General features: G+C 39.7%; 2 protein-coding genes and 1 pseudogene across 11 annotated transcripts in view; 1 reads left to right on the top strand and 2 right to left on the bottom strand.

The window, feature by feature from the left end:
• Positions 1-18696, bottom strand: part of GGACT (gamma-glutamylamine cyclotransferase) — a 184341-nt gene that overhangs the window by 53052 nt on the left and 112593 nt on the right. The gene's annotated exons all lie outside the window — the stretch shown is intronic.
• The window catches only part of PCCA (propionyl-CoA carboxylase subunit alpha), a 391229-nt gene that overhangs the window by 309187 nt on the left and 63346 nt on the right, over positions 1-18696 (top strand). For all 9 annotated transcript variants that reach the window (XM_026493544.4, XM_057307315.1, XM_057307311.1 and 6 more), the window contains one exon: positions 9568-9621. In XM_026493544.4, coding sequence (XP_026349329.1) covers positions 9568-9621 — 54 coding nt within the window. The remainder of the gene's footprint in view (positions 1-9567; positions 9622-18696) is intronic.
• On the bottom strand, positions 8472-9699 carry LOC113251508 (39S ribosomal protein L47, mitochondrial-like; annotated as a pseudogene).

Genomic DNA, 18696 nt, shown 5'->3' with positions numbered 1-18696 from the left:
TAGCCTAAAATTGGAAGTGGTATTAGACTAAAGGCAAATATCAGGAAATGCCTTGCAAGCAATGAATATGCTTAAGTAAAGTCCGATGCCTGTGGATTGTCATCAGTATTTAGCAGTACCTGTCTGTGGGGAAAGGTATTGTCAAAGGTGAAATAGCGGGGCACCTGGGTGGCTCAGTAGATTAAGTGTCTGCCTTCAGCTCAGGTCATGAGCCTGGGGTCCTGGGATCGAGCCCCTAATTGGGCTCCCAGCTCAGTGGGGAGCCTGCTTCTCCCTCTGCCACTCTCCTTCATTCGCACTTACTTTCTCTCTCTCAAATAAATAAATAAAATCTTAAAAAAAAAAAAAGTGAAATGGTAAAATCTCATTGCAGATCAGCATTAACAGATGCGTATTTGCCATTGATTTTGGTGATAGAGAACACTAACTTTGAGCCCCAATTAAACAGAATTTTATCCCTAAGTAAAAGAATTCCATTTTCCTTATTAGTGTTACCAAAAAATTGTGCTTGGGTATTATTATTTTTTGAATGTTGTCCAAAAAAAATCATGAAAATCTCTTTTCTCTCTTGTTCTGTAACTAGCTACATCATATCCTCAATTTTGCCTCACAAAGCCTAAAACATTTACTACATGGCCCTTTACAAAAAGAGTTTGTCAGGTCTTGGCTTAGACTAAGGTGGTAGCGGGGGAGATGGTTAAGAAGCAAACTAATTTGACATATATTTGGGTGGGAAGGCAGAAAAGATTGACAGATCAGATACCAGGTGTGAAGGAAGTTAAAGAATGAAGCGTAAGCAACTGAGTGAGGGATGGCAGTGTTTACTGAGATGGGAGGTGGGGGAGGAGCAGGTTTGGGGAGGCAAATCAATAATTCTGTTTGAACTTAGTAAGTTTAACATGTACATTAGACATCCAAGGTCCAGTTAACAGTTGTCTCTGTGAGTCTTGAACTCATAGGACAAATGGGAATTGAAAACATAGATTCCATAGTCATAGGCCTGTAGATTTTCTCTCAAAGCATGGATCTGCCCATACAAAAGGATCTTACACCATACATAAAAATTAACTCAAATGGATTAAAGACCTAAATGTTATACCTAAAACCATGAAACTCCTAGAAGATGGAGGCCAAAAGCTTCATGACACTGGACACTGGTTTCTTGGATGTAACACCAAAGTCATAGGCAACAAAGGCAAACACAGACAAATAGGACTACATTAAACTTAAAAACATGTGTGCATCAAAGGACTACGAACAGCAGAGTGAGTAGGAGAAAATATTTGTAATCCTGTATCTGATAAGGGGTTAATATCCAGAATGTATAAAGAACTACAACTTAACAACAAGACGAACCTTATTTATTTATTTATTTATTTACTTATTTATGTATAAAGATTTATTTAGGGATGCCTGGGTGGCTCAGATGGTTAAGCATCTGCCTTTGGCTCAGGTCCTGCGGTCCTGGGATTGAGCCCCACATCGGGCTCCCTGGTTAGCAGGGAGTTTGCTTCTCTTGCTCCCTCTGCCCATCCCCCACCGCTTGTGTGCTCTGTCTCTCTCAATAAATTAAATCTTTTTTTAAAATAAGATTTATTTATTTATTTATTTTAGAGAGGGAGTGTGTGAGCGGGGAGGGGGAGGGGCGGGGGGAGAGAGAATCTCTGGCAGTGTCCCCGCTGAGTGAGGAGCCCCAACTTGGGGCTCAATCCCAGGACCCTGAGATCATGACCCAAGCTGAAATCAAGAGTCATAAGCATAACTGACTGTCCCAGGTGCCCCAAAAAGTAACCTGTTTTGAAAATGGACACAGGACTTAAATAGACATTTCTCTGATGATGATATACAAACAGACAACAAACATATGGACATTTGCTCAACATCACTCATCATCATAGAAGTGTAAATCAAAATGACAGGATATCTTCTCATGCCCATTAGAATGGCTACTACCCCCCCCCCCCAATAAAAAAACCCAGAAAGTAACAAGTTTTGGTGAGAACATGGAGAAATTGGAATCCTTGTACACTGTTGGCAGAATTGTAAAATGGCACAACTTGTATGGAAAACAGTATGAGAGTTCCTCAGAAGATTAAAAGTAGTACTACTGAGTGGTCCAGCAATCTCACTTCTAGATATATATCAGAGAGAATTGAAAGCAGGGTCTTAAAGAGTTATTTGAACACCCCAGTTCATTGCAGCATTATTTAGAATAGCCAGGAGGTCAAAGCAACCAAAATGTCCATCACAGATGAACGGATAAACAAAATGTGGTATATACATACACTAGGATTATATTCAGCTGTAAAAGGGAAAGAAATCCGTCACATGGTTAAACCGTGAGGACATTATGCTAAGTGAAGTGAGCCAGACAACAAAAGACAAATACTGTATGCATCTACTTATATGAGGTGTTTAAAGCAGTCAGATTCCTTGAAACAGAAGGTAAATGGTGGTTACCAGGGTCTATTGAGAGGGAGGAAGGGGGAGTTGTTGTTTAGTGGGTATAGAATTTCAGATTTTTCAAGATGGGAGGGTTCTGAAGATCTGTTTCACAACAACATAAATATACTTAACGCACTGAACTGTGTACTTACAAATGGTAAATTGTGTTATGTTTTTTTACCACCAAAAAAAAAAATTCTGGTAGTTGAAAAAACATAGGAGTCAAGCAATTTTTAAAAAGAAACAAAAAGTTGGAAGAATTATATAATCTGATTTCAAGACTAATTATGGAACAGCAGTATCGGGACAGTATGGCATTGGGAGATAGATATGTAGAACAGAATAAAGTATAGAAGTAGATCCAGGTATAGGTGGTCAGTTGATTATTGGCAAAGATGCTAAGGAATTTTAATGCAAAATTTTCTTAAATGGTGCTGAAACAATGTCCATTTGGTGAATAAAATGAACTCATTTCTTAGATCAGTGGTTGCCTGGGGGCATGGACCAAGATTGGACTGTGAAAGGATAGGAAAAACATATTGGAGGTGGTGGAAATGTTCTGTATGTTGATTGTGGTGGTGGTTTCTTAAAATTGTCAAAAATCATTGAATTCAGGGGGCGCCTGGGTAGCGCAGTCGTTAAAGCGTCTGCCTTCGGCTCAGGGCGTGATCCCGGCGTTCCGGGATCGAGTCCCACATCGGGCTCCTCCGCTGGGAGCCTGCTTCTTCCTCTCTCACTCCCCTGCTGTGTTCCCGCTCTCGCTGGCTGTCTCTCTGTCACATAAATAAATAAAATCTTAAAAAAAAAAAAAAATCATTGAATTCAATGCTTTAAATGGAATGCAGTCTTTTGTACATAAGTTATCCTCCAATGAAGTTGATTTATTTTAGGATGGACATTGGGACTGGGGAGAAGCATGGATGTGGATGAGATGAGACAGGAAGAAAGTTGATGGGAAAGAGGAGAGAGCTGAGGACTGGGCTTCCTGGGGCCCTCCTGCTGGTAGAAATTGATCGAAGAGATGAAGAAAGCTAAGAAAGAAGTGCCAAGGAGGTAGGACTAAAACCAAGGGCATGGGTATCCTTGAAGTCAGTGAAAGAATTATATTTGGGAAAGAGAATCATCAACAGTTCATAGCATTGCTGGATAAGATGAGGACAAAGCCAACTGATAGGTAAGGCAACGTGGAAATCATAGGTGATCTTGATGAGAAGGACTATAGATGAACAGTGGGGGAAAACACATGGGAACAGGTTCATAGGAGAATGGAAAGGGACAATGTAGAGACCATGAAGAGAGACAACTTTCTAAGGAGTCTGGCTGTAAAGGACAAGGGGAGAGTAGCTGGAGGGAAATGGTTATAGAATTTTTTTTTAATTCTTTGCATTTTATTTGTTGAAGGAATGGGATCGTTTGTCTTGTACAGTTTTCCACTGTCAGAACGGAGCTGATGGCATACCAGTGATGTGGTTTAACATGTCCCCCTCCTTTGTTTTCTATAAATTGATATTTGGATCTAGAGGTGTAATCAGATTTGAGTGCCATTATCTTTGGCATGACTGAGTCATAAAATGGTGTGGTGTGCCTCTGTAAGAGACACATACTGTCTGGTCACCGCTCTGTTGATGCTCAAGCTTCGGTCAATAAATTCATTAAGGTTTACAAAACAAAGATGTTCCAATGTTGTCATTTTTATTCATTAATACCAGGATTAATTCTTTAAAGAGAAACTCTACCTCGACTGCTTCTTGGGTTATCCAGGACTACAGTTTTCATAGAAAAGATAAATGCTGGATCCTTTCCCTTGACTTTCCAGTTCCCAAAGAGTTGGTTCCCTATCATTCTCCAAGAGTGACTAAATTAGGGTGTTCTGTTTTTGTTTCTGCTATCCACTTTGAACTCATGGGTTCAAACGTACTTGGTCTGCTTTAATCCGTTGCAGTTATAATCCTTATTGATGGTCAGACTTCGCCAGCTCTGGCCAGGGCATTTTTTCAGTCCTGAGTCTTTCTAACATGGCCCCAATCTTTGATAGCTCCCTTACTTTCTGGTGTGACAAGATATAGCAGCCTCATTTCTGCCCCAAACCCAGGATTAGCCATTCTGGCGAGAAACCTTGATTTCTTGGAGTGGGAAGCGGTATTTGTAGACAACATTTGGGATGCTAGGGCTGTTTGTTGCCTCTGGGCCTCTTCGGTGTTTCTTTGGAAGATTCAGAAACCATGCCACCACTGCCATCTTCCCAGAATCCAACAGTCACACTTTTCAGTCAGAAAATTTCTCATTCTGAACAGCTGTTAGGATTAAGTGTGTTGCTGCATGACAGAGGTGATTAATTGTGCTGATTCTTTTCTGGTAAATATGGACTGGATTCTGGATCTCTGCCTCAGGCTTCTGAGGAAGGAAGAGTTAACTGCTTCTGGATTGAGTCCTGGGTTTGTAGTAATGGCAATGCTTTCACTAAGTATTTTCCTACTATTTTTTTTTAAACATTTTATTTATTTATTCGACAGAGATAGAGACAGCCAGTGAGAGAGGGAACACAAGCAGGGGGAGTGGGAGAGGAAGAAGCAGGCTCATAGCGGAAGAGCCTGATGTGGGGCTCGATCCCAGAACGCCGGGACCACGCCGTGAGCCGAAGGCAGACGCTCAACCGCTGTGCCACCCAGGCGCCCCAGTATTTTCCTACTATTAAAATCTCAGCTGCGTGGAAGTCAGCATATCATTGGATTGCCTGTCCTCAATCTACATCATTCTATATTATGCCTTTCCCTAATTTCTTGACAGCCACACCTCTAACTCTGCCCAGCTAAAACTTCTGCTAGACAGTCGAAGACTGAGAGATGTGTAGGTCACTCTTGTCTTTCATAGTATGGGAAATTTCAGAATTCTTGGTGAAGGTTGATTTTTCGTTTCCATCTCTGTGGCACTGACTTGCATGCTGTTGGGATTAAGGAGGAAGTGTAAGAAATAGTCCTTGTCCTTAAAGAACTCACCATCTAAGTAATGATCTGGTCTGAGACTGTAGAGATATTCCATCCTGCACAGTAGAGGTATCCCAACCCTGCACAACTGCTTGGGTTGGGATTCTTTTTTTTTTTTTTTAAAGATTTTATTTATTTATTCGACAGGAGATAGAGACAGCCAGCGAGAGAGGGAACACAAGCAGGGGGAGTGGGAGAGGAAGAAGCAGGCTCCCAGTGGAGGAGCCTGATGTGGGGCTCCATCCCATAATGCCGGGATCACGCCCTGAGCCGAAGGCAGACGCTTAACTGCTGTGCCACCTAGGCGCCCCTGGGTTGGGATTCTTATTCTCCTGTTGCAAAGTAGGCCAATTACTTTTATATCCGTGCATCTTTAATTTCCTCATAAGTAAAAGGAAATGTAGATTTTGCGATCCATTTGCCCTCCATATTCTAAGTTTCTGTGAACGAAAAGGCTTAGTTCTACTTTTGGGTTCACTTCTCTCTAGCCTTTGAGCCCCCCTACCTGAGTGATTGCTACCTGCTCCATTTTCCTTGGTCTCCCAGCCCACCTCCTCCCCCATTCCTGTGTATCCTCAACCTTACATCAGACCGTCAATCTTTCTAAAACAACCATGTTACTCCCCAGTTTTTAAGTATAAGAACTTGGTTAAGTGTGAATTCTGTGCAAGATGGGACCTGGCTCTATAATTCCTTCTCAGTTTTCCTTTCTTACCCCTTCACTCCATACGGGACGATTCACCACACCTTAAACTCACCATATTTTTTCTTAATCTGAAATTTGCATAACTGTCCCATCTGACTAAAAGTGTTTCGTTTGTTTCCCTTTTGGAGAACGTCTGCTCATTTTTAAGTACCCAGCTCTAATGTGTATCTGTGAATATTCCTTAAACTTCCTGAGCATTTAGCTGGTCTGGCCTCATATCCATTAATACTTTGTACGTTTTGTACTATGGGATTTATCATATTGAATTATAATGTATTTTATTTCTTTTTTCTTTTTTTTAATGCAATCTCTACCCCCCAATGTGTGGCTCAAACTCACAACCCCACGATCAAGAGTCGCATGCTCTCCTGACTAAGCCAGCCAGATGCCCCTATAATTTATTGTAGAATTCTCTTCTTTCCTTCAATCTCCCAGAGGGTAAAGTTTAATTCATCTAGCAGTGCTCAACTCAATATAGTTGATGGACAGATGGATGGATAGATGGATGGTTGACCAAAGTAGAAGTGCCAGTATCAGAACCCAGGATTCAGGACTCAATTCTTAATCCCTTAGGACATTGAGGGAAATAATTGATTTTGTTCCATTCTGTGCTGTTTCTCTTTTTGCCTTTATTAAGTTCTGTATGCCCATTTGGAAGAATAGGAATATTAGGTAAGCCAAAAAGAAAAGCCGACTAATATCTTCCACCCAGAAATAATAGTTAACTGTTTTATGTGCATTATTTGTGCTAGAATTTTATCCTTAACATATACAAGTTTTTAACCTGATGTATTCCGAACATATTGTTTTGTCCTTTTTTTTTGTACTTAGAAATATACTATAAACATTTTTCATGTCTCAGATTTTTCAATGGCTGCATGGATTATACCATTATTTATTTCACCAGTTTCTTTTGTTCATCATTTAGGTTGCTTGAAGGTTTTAGGTTCTGTAAACTGCACTGTGATGTCATTTTTGTAGCTGTGGGCTTCTTTTGTTTTTGGTTGTTGTTGTCGTTTTGCCTACTCACGATGTTTCCCTTAGGATAAATTCTTAGAAGTGAAATTAATGGATAAAAATACTGATTTTGAGTTTTCTTCACTGTACCACACCACGTTGAGTGTGCTGGTCAGAGTGCTGTTGTGTTGAGTCACTGGGGCGGTACTTGTGGGTGGGGTAACCATCTTGCTGTCATGGTGCATTAATCCACTTTCCTTCTGACTGATGAAACTTCACTCAATTAGGGAACCAGGGGCTCAACTTGAATTCTGGAGATTTGTATTGGGTTCTATGACTTGAGTGATTTTAAAGATTGGGGTTGGGGCTGAAACCTATACTTCTTAAAAAGAACAAAATTAGGGTATATCTGTGATAGTCCGTGGCAGGGACTTTAAAAAAAACATAGCTGCTTAATTGGAACTGCTTTATTTTTTGTGGAGTCTTTGAGGCCGTTGGGCCCTTTCTGAGTAGCCCAAGAAAGAAAGATTGTTGAAGAACAGGTTAGGAATAAATAGAGCAATTTTACAGGTAAGAATTGTATGGGGAAAAAAAAGTATAACTTACTTCCAGTGAATTATTTAGTTATCCATTTCTAGCAAACTAAAATTCAAACTAGATATGCGTAAATCATCCTGTATTTGCTTTGAGCTTTTTTATTTACAAATATTTGCATAACATAGAAGTTCGTCTGTTTTTGCTATTCTCTGGATGTAGAATTGTGTTGTCCTCTTGTTATTTTAAACAAAGGCTAACTTTTTATGACAGGTTTTTTTTTTTTTTTTAAGATTTTATTTATTTATTCGACAGAGATAGAGACAGCCAGCGAGAGAGGCAACACAAGCAGGGGGAGTGGGAGAGGAAGAAGCAGGCTCATAGCGGAGGAGCCTGATGTGGGGCTTGATCCCATAACGCCGGGATCACGCCCTGAGCCTAAGGCAGACGCTTAACCGCTGTGCCACCCAGGCGCCCCTATGACAGGTTTATTGAGATAGAATTCACATACCACACAGTTCACCCAAAGTGCACAAGTCAGTTTTTTAGTCTCTTCGCAGTTGTGCAAACCATCACCACAGTCAGTTGTAGAACATTTTCACCAACGCAGAAAGAAACCCCTTACTAATTAGCAGTCATTTCTCATTTCCTCCCTGTCCTTCTCCCTCAGGCAACCACCTTTCCTTCCTTCTTCCCTCCCTCCCTCCCTCCCTCCCTCAAAGGAAATTGATCTGTGCTTTAGACCTGATTTTTTTTTTCAAAGTTTGGTAAAAGAACAACCACTCCCAGAATTAGCATGTCATATTAACACTTCAGCCAGTTGATAAGTAAATTGTCATTTGACTGAAAACACAAGTTCTTTCTGAAACCACTTAACATATATTCACTTTTGTATATAGACTGTCATCCAAGAAGAATAAAATGGTAAGTTAAGAGTTCAGACTTATTAGATAGGACTTGACTTCTGGGCTTCAGAAAGATGTGGAAACTCTTCCTGAAGAAATATTTCTTACTTTTTTCCCCTAGACTTACTTGCTCTAATGTGGGCTTCTGCAGTCTCAGTCTGACAAAATGCCCCACATAAGGTGTAGCAAAGAATCGTTTCTTATTGTAACTGTTACTTAGGTACCAAGGCATAGCCACTTCTTGAACTTGTGCCGGATGATTCTTCCGAAGATGTCTCTTTTCCAAGCATGAAGGCCAGCTTTTTCTTGAGCAGTCTGAAGAAGCCTTAGTCTTCTCTTTCCTGGACAACTTTATCTAATGCATCTGTAGACTCTGCTGCCCTTTCTTACTGTTCCACCCTTGGCATTGGCAATCTCTGCTGCTTGGCACTCAGCTCTAGAGTTAGGAGCAGAGTTCTTTCTTCAGTAGGACAGCCAGAGTTTATGTATATCTTCATTACTTTCGTTCCTAATTGTTGACAGGGCCATGAAGCTCCAAGTTTCACTTTCCCCCCGCTAATTTCTTGGGGAATCAGAAAATTCTTTCAGTCCTTTCCTTGACAAGTGGTCTAAAGTAATCTACGCTGATGAAAAGATGTGACATTTGGTGTGTTCTTAGGCAGCCTGTGCTAGCCCAAGAAGTTGTGACGACCAGGAAGTCTCTAGGGCAGCTGTGGGTCTTCTGCATAGAACCACCAAACTGTGCTAATCCACTTCCTGTCTCTGTGGATTTGCCCGTTCTGGACATTTCATGTTCAGTGGAGTCCTATAATACGTGGTCCTTTGTGACGGCCTTCTGTTGTTGCACGTGTCAGTACTGTATTCGTTCTTATGGCCCAGTAATATTCCACTGTATGAATATGCCATGTTTTGTTTATCCATGCACCAGTTGATGGACATTTAGGTTATTTGGCTATTAGGAATAATGCTGCTACGAACATTCATGTACACATTTTTATGTGAATGTGAATTCATTTTATACTTCTTTCTTTTCCAGTGTCTTTCTCGAGAAGCAGGTGGAAACATGAGCATTCAGTTTCTTGGTACAGTGGTGAGTATGAAAGGATTATTATTTTGTATATTCACTTAATTAACAGAGAAAAAAAAGTGTTCAAGTAGCTTTAGCCCTTGTATTTGAACTTGTCTTCATCATGGTTTTATTTTGCTATTAAATGAGATGTCTGTATAAGAAATGCATTCTTTAATGTGTTCAAGAAGTTTCCATGATAGAATAATTTTAGCTATTTCCTATTAGAGAATAGGTTTTTTTAATTATTTGCACTTCATTGAGTATTTTAAGTGCTTCTTTTTTTCCTACTGGAGATTTTTCTGCCTGTTTTTTTAAAATAAAAATAAGAAACATAATATTTAAGATGCTTTTGAACATAGTAACCTTGATTTTTTATTTTCCTGTCAGTTTTCCTTATAACTTTCTCTATTAGGTCTTTTTGAGTACATATTTCTAAGGAAACTGAGTCATAGTTTTGTATCTTGATTTTTTTTTCCATGTAAGATCCTGTTCATCATTTTCCGTAGTGCTAGAAAATACCTATCAGCATCATTTTAATGGAGCTGCGTTTAACATTCTGATGAGTAGATGTGACATATTTTCTTATCTATGAATCCCAGTTGTTAGGTATTTAAGTTATCCCTCATTTTTGCCATTATGAATGGTGTTCTAATGAACAACTTCATGGTTTTTGCTTTTTTGATGTTTTGAATTATTTTCAAACATAGATGTTTAAAAAAGTGTATAAGGTATATTTCATTCCAGGTGGAATGAAAACCATGAATAATGTTATGACTTAGTACACGTTACTTGTAACTTCATATCTCTTTTGAATGCCCCTCATCACGTATTAGAATACTACTTCAACTGCACTCTCACTAGTAGTTACAGTTTTCAAAATTGTTTAACTTTGGTGAAAAGAAATTTACTTTACAGTTAGTATTTTTCCTTTATTGTGAAAGTAATGATCATAATGATCATACCAATGAGGTATGATCAAGCAATAAGGTACCTCATTGTTTTAATTAGCATTTCTCTGTGTACTGCTTATGTATTTGAACATTTCCCCATGTATTCATTTGCTAGGTGTCATTTAAAATCTGTAAAATGTCTGTTCATGTTTTTTGGGTACCTTGTTCAGGTTGTGAATTCACATTGGGTATTTCTGTTTGCTCTGTGAGTTTATTGAGACAATATCAGAGGAGAGGCCTGTGCCTTGAATCTAAAAGAGTAGTGATTTTGTAGCCATTGAGATAGGAAGCATATTATGTGCATTTATAGTTTACATATGTATAAAGGCACAGTAAAGTTTATGTGTTGAAGTACATATGGTCGTATATGCATAGGTACTTGACTGATGTCACATAAATTTTAAGTGTTGCACCTGAGATTTATAGTTATTTTTATTTTTCCAATTCATAAGTTGTTCCTTGCTTTTTTTTTTTTTTTTTTTTTAAGATTTTATTTATTTATTTGACAGAGATAGGGACAGCCAGCGAGAGAGGTAACACAAGCAGGGGGAGTGGGAGAGGAAGAAGCAGGCTCATAGTGGAGGAGCCTGACGTGGGGCTCGATCCCGTAACGCCGGGATCACGCCCTGAGCCGAAGGCAGACGCTTAACCGCTGTGCCACCCAGGCGCCCCTGTTCCTTGCTTTTTTTAGTTTAAAATTTTAAATATTATTTCAGTGCATGTCCTAGGAAATTGTATTAGGGTTCTCCAAAGAAAGAGAACCAGCAGGATGTGTGTGTGTGTGTGTGTGTGTGTGTGGTGTGTATGTAGAAGAGAGGAGAGGAGGCAAATCCAAAATCTTCATGGTAGGCCAGGAAAATAGTTGGAGTTCAAGTCCGAAGACCATGTACTTGCAGTATTCCTTCTTGCTTGGGAGGTCAGTCCTTTTTCTTCATTTGTTTGAATTATGCCCACCCAGATTATGGGGAGTAATCTGCTTTACCGAAGGCCTGCTGATTTAATTATAACCTGAAAAAATACCTTCATAGAAGCATCTAGAGTAATGTTTCGCCAAAAATCTAGATACTGTGGTCTACCCAAGTTGACACATAAAATTCACCATCACAGAGGTATACACGTCCCATCCCCAGAGGCATTTACATTATTATCGATAGATGTGCGGGCACACCTTAGAGAGATTGTGGGTTTGGTTCCAGACTACAGCAAGAAAGCCTATGTTGAAGTAAAGTGAATCAAATGAATTTTTTGGTTTCCCAGTGCATATAAAAGTTAGGTTTACACTACAGTGTAGTCTATTAAGTATGCAAAGTATTATGTCTAAAAAAACAATTCACATACCTTAATTCAAACATACTGTATTGCTAGGGGTGCCTGGCTAGCTCAGTCAGAAGAGCATGTGACTCTTGATTTCAGGGTTGTGATTTCAGCTCAACATTGGGTGTAGAGATTACTAAAAATAAGTAAATAAACTATTGAAAAAATAAAAATACTATATTCTATGAAATGCTAGTCAACATCTGAGCTTTTAATGAGTTATAATCACTGATCACAGGTCACAATAATACAGTAATAATAAAATACAGTCATAATTTAAAAGTTTGAAATATTGTAAGTATTACTGAAATGTGACATGGAGACAGGAAGTGAGCAAATGCTGTTGGAAAAATGACGCCAATAGATTCGCTCAGTGCGGGGTTGCTGCAAACTTTCAATCTGTTAAAAAAAAAAAAAAAAAAGGCCACAGTATCTAAAACATGCAGGGAAGCAAAGCACAGTAAAATGAGGTGCGCTTGTGTTCTTCCAGAAACAGAATCACCCATCTTTTTGTGCAACGATAAGTCATGGGTACTTATTCTGTCTCTGCCCTTGATCTCTCTCCTTGAATTCTAATAGAGTTCACTGTGTTCATATATTGAAAACTGAGTTCTCGATGGCAAAACCCACAAAGAAAACAAGCGTGTTTCTCTTGCAGTTTTTTCCTATCTTGGAAAATGGCTACACGAGCTAAAACCTTGTGCTCTCCTTGCTTCCTCTCTTCTACCACTTCCACTGCCCCCAGCCTGACCAAAGCCTTCCTCATCTCTTGTCGGAATATTGGCAGCGGCCAGTCTTCCCACCTCTGCCCCTGCTCCTTAGCCTGCTGTTAATTTAACGGTTAACCTGATCCTTTAAAAATGTAAATCAAGTCAATTGGCCTTGTTACTCTTCTTCAGACATGTCTGGCACAAACCTCAGGGGCTCATCTCGTCTGCCTTTCCTCTGTCAGGATTGTTTGCCCCCAGGTACCTGCACAGAAGTTTCCCTCACTTTCTTCAAGCCTTTACACACCAGCCACCGCCTCAGGGACGGCTTCCTGGTCACACCCTTTAAAAGTTTGACCACCTTTCCTCCGCTTTGTTCCTTTTCTTCAGCAGTTATCACTGCTTGGCATACTTTCATGTTTGAGGTATTTTACTTTTTAAAAAACTTGGGATTGTCTGTCTTTCCCACTTGAATGAACTAAGCTCTGTGAGCCAGGGCTCTTGTCTGTTGTGTCCACTGCTCTCACCCAGTGCACAGAACAGGGCCTTGTGTCCCGTAGGCACTTGGTGAATGCTGGTCAAGTGAATTAATGACATTGGCAAGCATGGGACCCAAGGAGTAGACTTAAAAAAGAAGAAGAAAGCAAATACAGAAACAAATGGGGAAAAGGAAAAGCGTAGGGGACTGTTTGGGACCTTAGCAATGAATCCGTCTTGCATCAGAAAAGACAGCGTGTTTCACCTAAGGGTTCACAGCTAGTCGGTGGGCAGAGCAAGCAAGGGGGCTCCGATTTCTCTGCTCAGCCCAGTGCTCTTCCCATCTGCAAATGCCCTTTACCTTATTTCTTTTCATCTACTTCAGGCTCCTACAGTATGGTAAGAAACACACACCCTAAACAGCCACAAAAAGCAGATCTGTTTATGTAGCTGACACCTCCCACCCAGGAAAACACAGGTGACTTGCTAACAAATCGCAAAGATTTGTTCACATTGTTTATACAGTTTGTATAGAGAAGGAGTGTCACTGTCTAGAGTCACTTTTAAGTACGCTAAAATTCTGCATCACAGCAGTTGGGATGGCCACTGTGGTTTGTTACAATGCATTTTTTTGTGTGTACTATTAGCAATAGTAGATCAGTATGGAGGAAAGAAAGAAAAGGTTTTGAGATAGTGGGACTGTTAGGACAGATGCAGAGTAATTTCTAGCTAGCGTGTGCTGCTTCAATCCTAATTTCCTAAAGCAGCTTCAGTTTCCAAAGCTTGCGGTCAGGAGGAGCACTGGCAGCTCTCGTGGTAAAGGTAAGACTTCCCAAATACACTTTGTCTCTGTGAGAATACTTGTAGAATTTTCCATACAAGTTGGCTTTTGAATATTGTTAAACATGACATTCAATGTTCAAAGAAGAGTTTAAATTAAGGCTAAGAAGGACTTTTGTTGCATCGATCAAGTTCAAAAATGTTATTTCAAGTCAGAGAAGGTACAGACTTCAAAATAAGTAATTTAATTCATTTTTTACACACCTTGAACTTCTAAAAATACCATTTTGTTATTTTCCAATAAAATAAATCTCATTAAAATTAGATTTTGTTAGATATATAAATATTAAATACTATATAAAATGTTATAAATATACTTTACATATTTGTAATATGTGTAAAATAACATTTATAAAATATTTGTCAATTATAAAGAGTAATGATAAAACAAAGACCTGTATCCCCACCAGAGTTTTTCTAAAAAACACAAAAATCATTACCTTTGAGATTTACTGTGTACTCCTTCTCAATCCTATCTCTCAGATATCCTTTCTCCCCCCTTCAGAGGGAACTTCTTCCTAATTTTTATCACTCCTTTTCTTTATAATTTTTCCACATAAATGCATCCTTAAATATTAAACAATTAAGCTTTGCATGCTTTTAATCTTGACATGCATGGGATTATATTCTGTAATCATCTGTGACTTGGTTATTTGGCTCTGTGGTGTTTGTGAGGCCCACTCTACTGTTGATGGCCCCCTGCGTGGGCTCTAGTGTCTTTGCTGTAGCTCCATGTTGCTCTAAGCATTTATGCACACGAGCACATGTATCCTGATTATACATGTGCCAGAGGTTCGTTAGGGTTGATGTGCGTTGAGTATGCAGTGAATGAGTTCACTTTGTTCCACATTTTCACTGGTACCTGATACTATCAGACTTGTTCATTTTCGCCAGTGTCAGTAGTGTCCTCATTGTGGTTTTAATTAACATCCTGATCATTAAGGAAGTAGAACATATTTTTCTGCATTTATTGGCCATTTATGTTTATTGACCAGTGAGTCTACTCCTCTGTCAAGTACCTCTTCAAGCCTTTTGCCCGTCATTCTGTGGAGTGAGACTGTATACATGCATGAATTTAGTCTCTTTATGTCATTTGCACTTTTTTTTTTTTTTTTTTTTAGATTTTATTTATTTATGTGACAGAGAGACAGCCAGCGAGAGAGGGAACACAGCAGGGGAGTGGGAGAGGAAGAAGCAGGCTCCCAGCGGAGAAGCCCGATGTGGGGCTCGATCCCGGAACGCCGGGATCACGCCCTGAGCTGAAGGCAGACGCTTAACAACTGCGCTACCCAGGCGCCCCTATGTCATTTGCATTTTTAACAAGGCATGGAGGATTGGGTTGTACCACATGACTAGTTCCAACAATGAGCTGTGAATGGAAGTGACTGTCAAGAGCTGTGGAGGGTCTGAGATTTTATCCTACTTGAAGCTGACAGATTAACCCACTGCAGTCATGGATGCTGGTAGAAGAGACAAGACTCCAGGGTCAGAGATGAAGGATGGTTTATTACAGCAATAGCAGTAGCCAGAGTATCATTAGTTATGCACCATTTTCCTGAGCTCCAGTTCCCACAGGCTGGTGTGAGGAGGGCAGGAGGACACCTGCTCACACAGTGGGTTGTGTTATAGTAGAGGAACCTGAGTTTAGTTCAGAGAACCCCGAGCTTCTATATGGGCAGTGAGCGTGCCTTCCCTTTGTTCTGAGGGAGACACCGTCTCTTTGTATAGCAAATAGCCTTGAAAAAATAGTCCAGAGCAAAGGATAGTCAGCGCCTTGCTCACAAGAAGTAGACGAGAAGCATGAGAGACCCATGGAGAATTGTCTTCTTACAGTGATGTCTTCACTTCTGGTCAGGGACAGCCAAGAGCAGGTGTGAGCTCCCCAGTTCCCTACCATGTCCACCTGGGAAACCACGTGCCTGGTTTTTGAGTCCCTAGCAGCTTGGGTCCCTGGGGAATGTTGGAGCTTGGGTCCTGTACCCCCAACCTTCTGTGGACTGAGATTTCACTGTTATTTCTGAAGCCTAACCTGGCTTATCTTAACACCCAGCCTTGGAACAGAAAGCACTCTTCTTGTTGAGAGAGCTCCCTAAGCACTTACATAGATTCAGATTCATATAAAAGGTAGAGATTGGGGACTCTGTGGATTAAGTCAGTTCACTTTAAAGCCTTTGGCTCTTCATATTTAAATCTAAGTGTAAGGTCTCTTCTTTCTGTTACTCTGTTTGAACTTGACTTAAAAATGATTAAGTAAGGGGTGCCTGGGTGGCTCAGTCAGATAAGCGTCTGCCTTCAGCTCAGGTCATGATCCCAGAGTCCTGGGATCGAGTCCTGCATAGGGCTCCTTGCTCAGCGGGGAGTCTGCTTCTCTCTCAGCCCCTCCCCTCTGCTCATGCTTGCTCCCTCTATCTCTATCTCAAATAAATAAATGAAATCTTTTAAAAAATTGTTGAGTAGTAATCTTATATAATGAAAAGCAAACTCTTCTGAATCAGTAGAAGGCATTGAGATGAAATTTGTGCCTCTGCGATTCAGAGGAGCATATTTGACTTGGATGTACATACAAATTCAGACCATCCACATTTTAACCTTTAGTATCTATAAATTTCATTACCACTCCCAATATGTAGGACATAGGACTGTATTCGTTTCCTAGGGTTGCCACAATTAATTACCACAAACTGGGTGGCTTCAAATAGTAGAATTGTGTTCTAAGAGTTTAGGAGATGAGAAATCTGAAATCAAGGTGTGGGCCGGGTTGGCTCCTTCTGGAGGCTCTCACGGAGAATTGGTTTCATGCCTGTCTGTCTCCCCGCTTCTCGTAGTTGGGGCAGTTTCTTGGCTTGTAGCTGCATCATTCCAATCTCTGCTTCTGTCCTCACATGACTTTCTTCCCCAGGTCTGTGTATATTCAGTCACAGAAATCTAAGCACACCAGTCATTGGATTTGGGACTCACCCTTATATAGTAAGACATCTTCTTAGCTAATTACATTTGCAGAGACCACCTTTACAAACGAGGTCACGTTCTGAAATATCAGCTGGACGTTAATTTTTGGATGGCAGCGTTCAACCCAGTATACACTCTACATAGATAGGCATGAAAGCATATTTGACACATATGAAAAGTTGAAAACTAACTCAGGTAATTTACCTAAAAGTGCATTTTATAAACAGAGCATTATTCCTTATTAATACCTGACTTGAGTACTGCCATTTATTTTCCCAACGATTTTCTTACCTGCTATCATCCTACTCAAACATGCAGAAACACCAATGAGGGGTATGCCTAATTTTCAGAAGACAAAGTGAGCCTAGGCAGTTTAAATGACTATTCTGTGCTAACAACTGGTAGAAACAGGATGCAAAACCAGGTCTCTCTGACTTTCAAGTGAAGCTGTTCACCATCAGAGTGCCTTAAAAACAAATCACTTTACTGTGTGATCCAGTTATTGCCATAACTAAGTACAGCTGTTTTAGTTCAGGCCGCTATGACAAAATACTGTAGACTGGGTGGTTTAAACAGAAGACATTTATTTCTAACAGTTCTGGAGGCTAAGTTCAGAATCAAGGTGCCAGCAGATTCAGTTCCTGGTGAGGGCTCTCTTCCTGGTTGGCAAGTGGCCACCCTGATAGCTGTATCCTCCCACAGCAGAGAGTGGCTGGTCTTTCTTCTATTTTTTATGTTTTAAAAGTTTTCATTTTAATTCCAGTTTATTAACATACAGTGTTACAGTAGTTTCAAGTGTACAGTATAGTGGTTCATCTTTCTTCTCTAAGGCACTGATCCCGTCATGAGGGCCCTACTCTCTTGACCTCATCTAAACCTGACTACCTCTCAAAGGATCTGCATCCAAATAACATTATGTTGGGGGTTGTTGGAGCTTCAACATAGGAATTTGGTGAGGGATGCAAACATATAATCCATAATATACACCATATATACTAATATAGTTGGTAGGCTACATATCCCAGAATTTTTCTAAGATATATGTGCCTATTTCAAATTGTAAGTTGTCTGAGTTTCGTTTTGTGTGCGTGTTTTTGGTGAAGCTGTGAGTTTATGCACATCAGATAGTACAATCTCACAAAGAAATGGAAGAGGTCCAGTGTTTTACTTAACCAGAATTACTTGCTTGAACTGTTTCACAATAAGGATGAATATTTTCTTATTGCTTTTAATGCAGAAGTTACCATTTTATTCCAGAGTTTTGTTTTGTAATCATTGTTTATGTTCAATTTTTAAAATACCATTATTTTTTAAATACTATAATACTAAGTCAAATGTATCTAATTTTTTTTTCTTGTGAAAACAATGCATATTGCTCCAAAGCGAACAGTTTCTTCATAGCTACGCTATTGGCATTTACCCAAGGACTCTTGAGGAACTATCAAATTATATGTCTTTGAAGCTTAGCCAGAGATCTTAATGAAACCAAATCATGCTGAAGTTCTTAAAGCTAATTTAAATCTCAAATTGTACATTTTAAATTAAGTTTTTATTGATAATAAATATACTTTATTTCTTATTAGCCTTGAAAGCTTGAGTGATAATATCAGTAGAATAAACATGTTTTACAAAGATTTACCATTAAGAATGCTATTAATATGACCCTTGATACGCCAGCACAATTAGATTTCAAAGTAAGCATTTACGAAGTAACAGCGATTAATGACAACCATCGAAAACAATTTTGAACTCCATCAGTTTAACTCAGGAGGGTAAACTTAATATGATAATTCATCTAGTTGAATTGTATCAGCTTAGCAGGAAAGTATGTAAATATGTGACCCTTACCTAGTTTCTAA

The sequence above is a fragment of the Ursus arctos genome, unplaced genomic scaffold, assembly GCF_023065955.2.
Source record: "Ursus arctos isolate Adak ecotype North America unplaced genomic scaffold, UrsArc2.0 scaffold_10, whole genome shotgun sequence".
Lineage (NCBI taxonomy): Eukaryota > Metazoa > Chordata > Mammalia > Carnivora > Ursidae > Ursus > Ursus arctos.
Note: the sequence above shows the minus strand (reverse complement) of the source record. Positions and strands in the feature narration are given on the sequence as shown.